Below are 12,500 nucleotides of genomic sequence, written 5' to 3' on the forward strand. Positions count from 1 at the left end.
GACTTCAGTTGCCCTGTTTTCTTGTGTGCTGACGGATTTCTCACTGTGTTAGTACCAAGTAACTATGGAAACGCCCTTAGCCCCTCAGCGGTCCATCTCCATCTGTGAAAAGGAACTTTGACCTTTCGTTGTGGCCTATTTTTATGTTTTCTCTGCAAGAGCGAGGCTCAAGGGAGAGCAACGTTAAATTGACAGTGCGGTAGTGGGGTGACAATTGGGCCCAACCGGCAAGGGTGTAATGAACAGGAAAAGAGAAAGAGAAAGAAAAAGAGAAGAAAAACTGCAATCAGCAAGTAATGGGGTTGGTCGTGAACTGGTTAATGGGGTCAAAAAATATCATGGATAAAGATTTTTTTTATTTTGTGCAGTAATGCAAGTTTGACTTTGGATGCAGGCAAATGCCTTGGTGATTCATGCGTGAAGAGTGTCTCTCAGGCAGCACATGATCAGTTATTCAACCCATACAACAAACCGAAGGATGGGGTGACATGAGGTGGTGATGCACTGCATGCTTGAAGGCCTCGAGAAAGAGTGGCTTCAGAAATGACTGAAAGTGCAGTCGCCCAAAGACACGGAAGAGAGTGATTGGTATATCATCCGCTTCCGTGGGTGCATTTTCTTTCTACCAGCGGTCACTGCCAGAGGTATCCACCGACTCGGCTAAGAAGGCTATGAAATGGACTCGTACGACCAAGGTATTATGTTCAATAGAGCGATAGTATTGATCTTTACAACGGTGGAGGTGATGGGCGATGCTCTCGTTATGAGGCAGCCTTGTACTGCTGTCCATCCCAAGTCGTCCAGAGGACTGGCAAAACGTCAACAACAGAGTCAACAACAAAGCGTGGACTGGCATTGAGTGGCGATCAAACCAGGTAGGCAAGGTACGTTACCTCCTTGCTTCAAGTTAGTAACGAGCTAGCTGAGCTTATCTGACAATCCGAGAACAGCGCAGTAATTATTTCCCTGACACAACCTTAAGTAAGGGATGCTTAAAAAATAAAATCCTCAATATTGGTACTTTCAGCTGGATTTGAAACACAACATCCAGGATAACAAGTCCAGTTTCCTTCCCCATAGGCTACTATCTATCCAAAATATTTACCTTAATTTACCCCAAATACTGCTCATTTTTCTTTTATTATGGTCGACTTTACGATTGCTTTGTTTGCCTCATTTTGATTCCACCTCATTCTGACGTCCACAGAAATGCAGGCAGTCTCACGGGATTTGGTTGACACTCGCACAGACGTATGATAATGCAGTTGAACAAAATATAATTATCTTCATTACCTATTTAAATGCCTTATTTTCCAATTTAGCTCCGAAAATGAAGAAAATGATGAAACTGACAACACAACAGGATAAAAGCATGCTTGTTTTTCCATAGCAAGATGTGATATCTGATTCTGATGTACTGTACCATACTCTGCTACAGAGCATCAGGGCTGCTAAGGCAGTTTCTTTGCTCGGGTTATACTGTGTGGTTTGCCATTGCCTTCGCAGCAGTGGTTATCGCACGAATTTGTCATTTGTTCAGGGTGCCAGCGGTGTCTTGCCGACTCTTCACAAAGGACACAGAGATATTTAACATCCACCAACTAATACTGGCAGATGGGATGGCACACTCAATGATGAATCACCTTGCCTGTGAAACACCAAGATGACAGTTTATAGGTGGGTCGGGATTCAAACCCAGAAAAGCAGCTTAGAGGCGAGTGTGCATACCTCGATGCCACCCTGCCAGCCCAGATACGATACACATCACCAAAAATGTCAATAGCGTGAGTTAAGGTTTTGGAGAGAACTGTTTTGGTAAAACTGCAATCCCAAAAAGTGCACAATTTTGAAGAAAAGATGGTTAAAGGGAGGGGTTATGGTGGTGCTTATGAAACGTGTAACGAAGGGATGTTGGGTGGTGATGAACAGATGATTATTCTGTACTCGAAACACCTGCTCCCTTAGGGAGCAGCTTGGGGGTGGGGTGTGTGGGGCATTGGGGAAGGTGAGAAAAATATATTTTGTGCCGTGTCTAACAACCCCTCCCCCCCCCTGTCTGCAGCAGGGGTCATTGAACCACTTACACTGTGGCATGTGTCCAGGGGAAAATCGTGTCGTCTCTCCCCTACGATATTTTTGTGCCCACGATCTGACCCTGGGTACTACTAACATACGTGCAAAGTTTGGAGATCGGGCCAGTCCTGTGTTTTTTTTTACAGTGATTTTCAGACGTACACACACATACAGAGAATTGCTACAATTAATATAGTAGGACAGGATGTGAAAACCTTCAGATAGCTCAGAACAGAGCACATTGGATTCAAGACCACATGGGATCATTCTTAAAGAATTAGCAATTGTGTGCTGGCAACCCCCTTGGAATTCCCTGCTTGGATGAGCTGGTTAAGTTGAACTACCTGTGGTAAGTGCCGGTGTTCAGGTGTAGACATAGCACAGGCATGGTGGAACAAGTGGCTTCATTACCTATTTGCATGCTGATATTAATTGAACCCCTTACCTATTTGCCCAGCGTTTAAGGGATCATCCATATTACACCAGGGTTTTGAGACCCTCTCCAAACACCTCGAGGGTAAAAGGGGAACCAAAGCGCAATTTATTTTTTCTTTCTGAAAACCATTGAGAGTCATGAATCACGGGATAATATGAAGAGGAAAAAAAAAGTGAATTTTTTTTGCCAATCACAGTGTCAACGAAAAAAGCCCGAGAGTGTCGATTTGTGATTTCACCAACAGTGATGTCACATCTGGAAGCCATATTGATATGAACGGCGGTTTACTTAGAGAAACCGTGCATGTTGAACTTGGATTCGGATACTGATTCCACCGCCGTAAGCAACTCTGAAGGTTCTCAGTATGTTGAAAATGATCAGTGGGATTTTGAAGAAACTATTGGAGACAAAATTAATGATGGAAACGTTTTCGGAGGAATTGTAGAGCCGTCTCATTTTGAAAAAAAAAATCTCGCGGACAAAATGGCTGACGAATGCTTTGTCCTGCCATCGCAGGTTGCACAGGTGTCTTGTACTTTATGAGATCGTCCTGTTTCATACTTTTCCTGGATGCCATTTGTGTCCATGCCGTGTCCCACAGTCATGTCCATGAGGGGTTGATGTCCCTTCCCAGTGGATTGGGGATTGTGGAGGAGGGTGGAGAGGGGGGGATGGTGGTGGGTAGTGTGGGGGTGATGATTGATGGTGGATTGTATAGGGAGAGGAGGGGAGACCCAAAAAATTTAGCGTCCAAGGTCAAATCCTTTCGGAGGAGTAGTTGACGACAATACTTACTGTACATACATACTTCATCTCCACTATAAATAGATGGTGGTTCATTTGATTTGCAGAAATGTGTTGATAACAGATAATTATTTTCAGGTGTTCTTGTGGTAACTGCCAGGCAATGGGAAAAGGTGCTTAATTCAATGATGAAATAGTCCGTGTACAGGTGCAGGTCACTGGGTAGAAATGGTGTTTCCGTTTTGAGCGACGGCTGTTTCATCCACTTAATCATCAGGATGGCATCCTTTCTCAATCGTTGCGGATAACCATAAGATCTAGCCATCTCCGTTGTTTCATAACATTGCTTTGTTAACACGTTAAGAGCACAAAAGTGAACATTTTGTTGGCCCGATCCACACGAGGGTATTTCGGACAAACCTCGTCCAATTTCTGGGAAACTTATGGTGTTCCAGCCATTGGTGTAGCATGAAATCATCTCGGTCTGTATTACTAAACAAGCACTGAGGACGCATCGATTCAGCATATTTGTGGAGAAATTGAAAATTATTCACCGTTTGAGTTAAATCATACCATGATGTGAACTGGATACAGCATAGGTCTGGTGATCTACTTCCATATGCCACATCATGGCTAATCAAAAGAAGAAAAAGATTTCGACTTTTAATAGCAAATTTATCTATTTTAGAATTCAGAAATCGGGAAAAGACACATTATATCTATGTTGTAGGTCATCAAGGGAGAGAAGAGCATCGAGGTGGTCTGAGCATTTGGGTTCCCCTTGCTTTACCAATCCTGACCCATATGCTCCATACATTCCTCCCTTGCTCTTCCATCTGCTTTGAGCAATTTCCTTTTATTATTTCCTTTCCATCCCAATCCTCTCTACCCACTTCCTTTGCATGCACAACATGCAAATCTCCCTGAAAGACACATTATTTAGACATGCAGTGTGTGTGTGTGTGTGTGTGTGTGTGTGTGTGTGTGTGTGTGTGTGTGTGTGTGTGTCATTTTTAAACCTTCTTGTTTTGTGCTCCAGATAAGCTTTGAGGATATTGCAAGAGCCCCATTTTACCTCCTTATCCATTGTAGAAACAACACCACATTACACAGGGGATGGAAGGGACAGAAGCCATGCAGAATGCTAATGATTATGCAGGAGGATGCTGGACAGGCCAAGCGAGCATGCACAGCAAAGTGAGATGTTTTATAGCCTGGAGAAAACGTGCTCCAATATCTGATATAACGACTGTGCTTTCTCCTGATTCAGTGGTACTTTTTCTAAAATTCACTTTTTATGAAATAGAACTGCAACAAGAAAGCAGTGATGAAGATTCTGTTTCGATGCTTGCCAAAGAAACACTTCACATCGCTGCCTACAAATTGTGGGTTCAAATTGGAAGGTGAAAATTGAACATGAGCTTCCTCGTGGCTGTGCCTCTGCTGAAGAAGAAAAAAAAATGATATGTCGATTCCCCAACTAAAGGGGAGGGATAAAATTTCATCGATAAATCACTCCAATTTACAAGTGAACGAGACAATTGCTTATTATCCTGCAAAGTGAAGCAGAGCAAGCAAATGTTGTGGATGAGAAAACTCATTTAAGCCCATTCTTGGGGAGGGCAGACCTCGATGAGTCACGTCAATAAGCAGACTCATGTAAAAATCCGGTGTGCTCACCTCTCACTGACCTCGCGCTGCATACTGCTTTCAGTGCACCGTGCAGCATTTAGCATCTCCTGCAACACACAAGTACCACGTTGAGCCTCCTGAAGCACAACACACAAACTTCATCCGTCGCTTCAACCTTATCGGCTTCCCACACCAAATCCCTATCACATCTCGGAATCTAGACAAAGAAGAGCTGGGTTAGTGCTTTGATAGGATATGTGCCTTAGAATGGAACGAGGCTCTGTTGGTAGCGTCCTCGCTTCTGACCTGTCCGGTTTGACCTCCCGTGGAAATGGATCTGAGCCACCGCTGGTTGTCCCCTCTGCATTTATGGTGCAGTTGTCAATGAACCAAGGATGTCTTTTGAGAAAAAAAATTGCCCATTGTTATGCCTTTAGATTATCTTGGAAAACATTATCTTCCTACATGAGAAAATGGGATGGGTAAGTTAAAAGAATGGAAGAACGATGATGCCAAATTTGATTGAGGTAAGTTAACCAGCCATTTTACTTGCTGTCACCTTGACATGGTAGAGGCCTTATTTGTGAATGTATTGTCGAGGCTTGTATAAGAGCTAACACACAGGTCAGGCCGAGTATGGGAGCATGCGCCAGAGCAGGGTGCCGCTGTGTCTACTTTCCGCTGGTACTCCAGGGGCCTCCGTCTGGCCATCCCCCAGGCAGATGCCAGGCTCATCCCCATCTCCTTGAGATGCCGGTCAACCTGCTGCAACCACAAGGCACGTGGTCGGCCCATTGTCCTCCTCCACTCACGAGACTCCCTCGCTGAGAGAATCTGGTGAGCAGGATCAGCGTCAGGAAAACCAGCCACATGTCCATACAGCCGCAACTGACGCTCACGGACAATGCAGGTAACAAATCTCATCCGAGTCTCACTTAGCAATCGCTCGTTGGACACAAAGTCCGACCAGCAATAGCCAAGGATTCTCCAAGCAGACCTGGTACCAAAGGAATTAAGTCTCCGTCTCAGATCCTTGGTCAGAGTCCAAGTCTCGCATCCATAGAGCAAGACTGGAAGCAACAAGCACCTGAAGACTTGGACTTTCGTCCTCCCGCACAGGTACCAGCAGCGCTACACCCCATGATCCAGTGAATCCATGAACCCCCAGGCCTGACCCAGACGTTTATTGACCTCTGACTCACAGCCAGCAGAGACATGAATATCACTGCCATGGTAAGTGAATCTCTCCACGACCTCAACATCCTCACCACAAACAGGCACAGACAGGACAGCAGCATCCAAGATGTCATTGAAAGCTTGGATCTTAGTTTTGACCCAGGAAACCCAAAATCCCAGCAGCTCCGATTCCTCATTCGGCACCTCGATGGCCCAAAAGGACATCTAAAATCTCCGCAAAGATGACTGCATCATCTGCGAAATCAAGGTCAGAGATCTTGACATTCCCAAACGATGCACGGCAGCTTGATCTCTCCAACATCCTCCCTAGAATCCAGTCCATACAAGTGCTGAAAAGTGTGGGGGGCAGGACACACCCCTGACAAACTCCAGTAACAACTGGAAATAAGTCAGAGATGGTACCACCACATCTCACAGCACTCTCAGTACCAGAGTAGAGTTCAGACATCAGATCGATCAGTTTTGGTGGCACCCCACGAAGACCAAGAATCCTCCAGAGGACTTCCTGATTCACTTAATCGGACGATTTACAAAGATCAACATAAGCTGCAATCAGCCCCTGCCGAAACTCTCGTCTGCGTTCGGTGAGGACCCGAAGAGCAAGGATACGGTCAATCGTTGACCTCTTTGGTGTAAAGCCTGACTGCTCTGGACACCGGTGCTCAAGCAGATGGTGGCAAACCCTATCAAGAATTATCCGAGCAAAGACCTTGTCCGGCACTGAGAGCAGCGTCACCCCTCGGTAGTTGTTGCAGTCTTGGCGATCACCCTTCCCTTTCCAGAGAGGGACAACAAGGCCCCTCTTCCAGTCAGTTGGGATGATGCCTGTGTTCCAGGCAGAGCACAAAACTGCATGCAATGACACGAGTGCAGCATTTCCACCAGCCTTGAGAAGTTCAGCATGGATGCCACAGATCCCTCAAGCTTTTCCCCGTTTCAACCGGTTCACCGCAGCCTGTGTTTCCACAAGCGAAGGTGGACCACAGTTTATTGGAGGATCAGCAACAGGGATTGTAACACCCTTGACATTCGACTCGACAGCTGGTGGATCAGCCTGGTACAACCGCTGAAAGTAACCAACCCAGCGGGCCTTCACTTTGGACTCCTCTGTCAAGAGCCTACCACCCTCTGCTCCAACTACAGTGCATTGAGGGATGAGCTTGGATGAACGCAATGCGCGAATTCCCCTGGAAGCAGGATGAGAATCACCTGTCCACAGGTGATGTTCTACCCCCTCACAGATTCCTCGCACATAGGCCTCCTTGTCTACCCTGAGCGCACGTACAGTTTTACGCCTCAGCTCCCTGAACAGCGAAGCTCTGCCATTCAGCCTGGTCCTGCGACTCTGGTCAATGGTATCCAGTGTCCCTTGAGAGACAAAATTATTCTTTGAGCTGCGGTGAGTTCCAAGACCTCCACTGGCAACATCAAGGATGGTGGTCTTGAAGGCACTCCACAACTCTTCAGGAACCACCAAAGCACCCAGACCCTCCAAATCTCCACTCAGCCTGTTTGCAAACTCCTCAGCTACGCTCTCATCCTTGAGCCTGCCAACATCCAGCCTAGGCTGGGATGGTACCATTCTCCCGGATTTAAGGTGCAGCTTCAGAGTTGCTACAACAAGCCGGTGTTCAGTATTGAGGAACTGAGCACTCCGGTAGACCCTACAATTCTGGATCATCCTCCAACGACCGTCAATGAGGACATGGTCAATCTCCTTTGCCACACCACCAGCATTGGAATACCAAGTCCAGCGATGAGCTTGTGGGCGCTCATATCATGAACCGGCCACCCTAAGTCCATGACTTCTTGCAAAGTAAAGGAACTTAGTGCTATTCTGATTAATAGTTCCTGACCCATGGGGACCAACACATGTCTCATAACCATCCCTATCAGTTCCAGTCGATGCATTCAAATCCTCCAAGACTAGAAGTGTATCTCGTCTGCGGCAATGATCAACCACAGACTTGAGCATGGCGTAGAATGCATCCTTCACGGTGAGATCACTCGCCTCAGTCGGAGCATAAACAGAGACCAGGGAAATGACACCTAAGGAGTGACGAATCCTTCGTCTCATAATACGCTCGTTGACCGGTGTTACCTCAATTATCATTGGGGTCAGCTTATTGGACACAGCTACAGCAACTCCTTGGGTATGGTAACAATCAGAGCGACCAGACCAATAGTAGGTGTAACCACCCACCATGATCTCGCCGCAATCCGGTCTCCGAACCTCAGAGTGCTGCAATACCGATGTCCAAATGCTTGAGCTCAGATGATAACAGAGATAGGTGATCATCCTCTCTTGGGGATCGGACATTCCAGGCACCCACCTGAGGGGACCGCCTCAGGTTAAACCAGGGAGACCGCCGTCTGGTGGACGACACCTCAGCACCACTCCGACACACTCTCCCGCAATCTCACCCAGGAATGTTACCCCGTCGTTTCCCTCCTATCATCAAAGATTGGGGGTCCCAAAGGCTGAACACACAGAACATGTAACAAAGGGGAGCAGGACACAAAAAGAGGGAGGGAGGGGAGGAAGAACAAAACAGAAGGGAGCAGAAACATTAGATCTGTGGAAGGGAGAGGGATGGGGCGGGGTACACGGGGTAAACAAGAAGGACACTACAAGGTCTTTCAGGTCCTGACACGACAGGGACTTTCAGGAAGGAAAGCAGGTGGAGGAGGTGGGTTGGGGGTGGATTAACGGGGGTAGAAAAGATCAGAGTTTTAGATGGGGGAAGATAAAATATGATGGTGAACAGCTGTTTTGAAATCCTGGAGGGAAGAGTGTGTTTGAAGAGTTTGTGGGAGTTTGCTCCAGAGGTGGGAAAAAAAAAATAGGACTGATCAGCTTTTCATCCTCCTCTTCGTCTTGGGTAGACTACTCCTCTGTCCATCCTAATAAAAACGAGAAGGGCACTTGGGAGAGCGCGTACCTCCACCACGTCATGCCTGATCCAAGCAAACATATCGGGCCAAATACATTTTTGAAATATCATGCTATACAGTACTATATCGTTTTTGGCCCGATTTTTCAACGGTGAAGAATCACTGAAAAATTAAATAAGTCTCGTATCCAGATCCGGATCCGGATCTTCACAGAATTCGAATCATTTCTTCCTTGTCACACACGCAACATGTCCACCAAGATTCATGCAAATCCGTCCACAACTTTTTTAGATATCGTGCTATATGTCATTTTTGGCCTGATCTCTCAATGGTGAAGAATCACTGAAAAATTCTAGTAGTCGGATCCGGATCCCAATCTTCACCAAAATCTAATCCGTTCTTTTGGAAAACATTATCACCAATCCTGTCCACAAAATTTCATCCGGATCCGTCCACAACTTTTTTAGATGTCATGCACACAAACAAACAAACAAACAAACAGCCAAACAACTCGACAGAAAGAGCTGAAAACATAACCTCCTTCACCTCCGGTGGCAGAGGTAATAAATCTAATGCCACTTCCAGGCCCACGGCGCACTGCACTGCCATCGCTGGCACACAATGGCCAGAGAGATTGTAATGGCCTTTCGCACAGGCTTTTCATGACAGGAATTCCTCACCTGGTCCTGCCCACGAATAAGAGATGTTTACACCTACAATATTACTTTGACTATCTTGTCTATAAAATACATACGCTGCCTTCTCAGAGTCACATTTTACAAAACGAACTCCTCTGACAGGTCCTTCTTACATGGCAATCTAACCAACTCAAAACACATGGACCATATTACACTTACACAGACAGTATGGCTATGGATCCCCCCCTGCCTCTTCCACATAATATACCCTGGAAGACATGAAGGCATGGGAAACTTTGCATTCCGACTAGTTGACGTCTGGCTGGATCATCAACACAGCTGTTCTTGGGAAGAATGGCTATCACATTGTATGAGCAAAGGTAGGCCTATAATACATCAATGGCATGGACTCATGTTGGCAGAGCAGATAAGCATGACATTATATATGTTAACATCATGCCTATCTGCTCTGCATCTCCTTCAACACTCTCAAATGTTTATCCAGCCCCAAAGCTTTATCTTTTTCGTCAAGTCCAAGAAATACATCAACTAATGTGAAAGACAACTAAACAACTAATGCCAGCAGACAGGACACCCAGTTTAATGTCAATCCGAGGGTCAGCACACACACATTGGTGGGTTGGGATTCAAACCCAGGCTAGACAGCTTAGAGGTGAGTGTGCGTACCTCTAGGCCATCCTGCCAGCCCTTAACACTTGGTGGGAAAAAACAAAATCGACTCTATTTCTTGAAATACATACTCTTGTCGAAAAATGGTGGTTAGAAAGCAAGTGATCTGACTTTTTATGAAAAGTGGATTCTCAATTGTGAGATTAAGTTCAGTATTTGTGTTCAGCTTTTGTTTGCATTTCATTTATCACTCATTTTTGGGACTCAAATACTGGTGTCATATTAAAACTTGATATGACGGTAAATCTGGTGATGATGTCACGGCCGACATTTTTGCAGATTCTCCGGTGTCTCAAAATTTGGCACAACACCACTGGTGACTGTGACAACTGGCAGGGGAATAACACTACTCATAATCTCCAGCAAGGTCTTCTGCAGGAGACTCCTAAACAGGATTGACAAGGTTACTGACATCAAGCTGAGTCAGGAGCAAGTAGGATTCAGAGCAGGAAGAGGGTGCATTGACCAAATCTTTGCACCTGCATCACATCATCAAACAGTGCTCAAAATGGAATACACCTCTTTACATCAACTTTATTGACTTCAAGAAGACATTTTATTGTGCACATAGAGGCAGTCTGGGGAAGACACTGAGATCTTTGAAATTCCACAGAAGATGGCTACCCTGACAAGCAAATTCTATGAACACTTTTAATGCAGTGTCATCACGAACAACTCCCTATCAGAGCGGTTCCCTGTGGAGGCAGGAATTCACCAAGGTCATCATGTGACCTATCCTTTTTCCAACTGCCATCGACTGGATCATGCGGAACACCATATCAGATAGACCTAGAAGCATCCAGTGGACCCTTTACACCCAACTTGAAGATCAAACTTTGCTGATGACCACTATTTTTTCTCATCGAGGTATACCCATCTGCAAGAAAAAACTGATGGTAGCCAGCTTGCCAGAAGGATGAGTCTGAACATTAGTATCACCACTGCCAAGACCCAGGTGATGAACGTCAATGCCGTATCTTCTGCACCCATTCCTGTAAATGGAGTTCTTGAGACTGTAGAGGATTTTACATACCTAGGCAGTTTCATCAACAAAGAAAATGGAGTCAAGTAATACGTACATCGAAGCAAAACTCTGCAAAGCTCATAATGTATTTGCTCGACTTCATCTCATCTGGAAGTCCAAGCAGTACAGCCTGAAGACAAAGATAAGACTCCATAACAGCAATGTCAACTATGCTCTTATATGTGGCATTTAGTGCTTATGAGTAATCAAGTCCAATATGAGCAAGGTAGATTCCTTCCACAATGGATGCTAAAGGAAAATATGCCGCATCTTTTGGCCAAGTAAGATATCCAACAAAGACTTGCATGCAAGAACTGTTGACCACAACACTGCCCTTGAAATCAAGTTTCACCACCTCCGATGGCTTGGCCTTGTGCCTAGAATGTCCCCTGACCAAATCTCCAAGGTTTCTTTGAAATGGACACCATCAGGAAAGAGGAAACTAGGCAGGCCAAAAACAACTTCTTGTCGGACTGCGGTACCTGAGTTCCTCCAAGCGGGATGGGTCTAGCATGGTGTGAGTCACAGACTGCAGCTAAGGATAGAGATAAATGCCAAAAGCTAGTAGCAGCCTTATGTCCCATCGGGACAAAGAGGATAAGTCAGTACAGTATGTATGCTAATTGGCATGGAAAGTATAGAGAAGCTGACATTTTTGGGAATTAGCCCTTCGTCGGAGCAAAAAAGCATTAATGCCGAAAAAGAGCGATACCACCTTTGCTCCAAGGAAGGGTTAATGTCTGAAACATCAGTTTCTTCTTGCTTCCCATGGCGGTTGGCAAACCTCAATCAACATCCTGTTGATGTTGATTGAGGTATGCCAACACAGATCGACATGTTCGCCAATACAGATCGACATGAGCCTTCACCTGCAAGACGAGGTCTTCATTCCACCTCAGGTTTGATAAAGCTCGTGGTGAAAATAGGACATTAAAAATAAATTAAAGTAAATCGATAGATCAGACATAGATATGGCATTAGGCATGATATGTTAAATGACATCCTCCAATCTCTGAAGTTTTAAATCCACAAGATAGGCCAGAAGTTATTTTTTTACCAGAGTTAGGCCAAGGGGGCTGTCAATTAAGCTAACTACATTTCATGCATTATAACAAAGGGGTACTTTGCATAAGCTTAGAACTTGAATCTTTGCCTAGAAAACAAATGCACT

General features: G+C 45.4%; 1 protein-coding gene across 7 annotated transcripts in view; it reads right to left on the bottom strand.

The window, feature by feature from the left end:
- HIP1 (huntingtin interacting protein 1) overlaps positions 1-12,500 on the bottom strand; it is a 438,658-nt gene that overhangs the window by 51,883 nt on the left and 374,275 nt on the right. For all 7 annotated transcript variants that reach the window (XM_085858611.1, XM_085858616.1, XM_085858610.1 and 4 more), the window contains one exon: positions 4,934-4,992. In XM_085858611.1, the coding sequence (XP_085714737.1) occupies positions 4,934-4,992 (59 nt within the window). The remainder of the gene's footprint in view (positions 1-4,933; positions 4,993-12,500) is intronic.

Source organism: Eptatretus burgeri, chromosome 16, assembly GCF_056783735.1.
Source record: "Eptatretus burgeri isolate ZD-2024b chromosome 16, Ebu_testis_v1, whole genome shotgun sequence".
Taxonomy (NCBI): domain Eukaryota; kingdom Metazoa; phylum Chordata; class Myxini; order Myxiniformes; family Myxinidae; genus Eptatretus; species Eptatretus burgeri.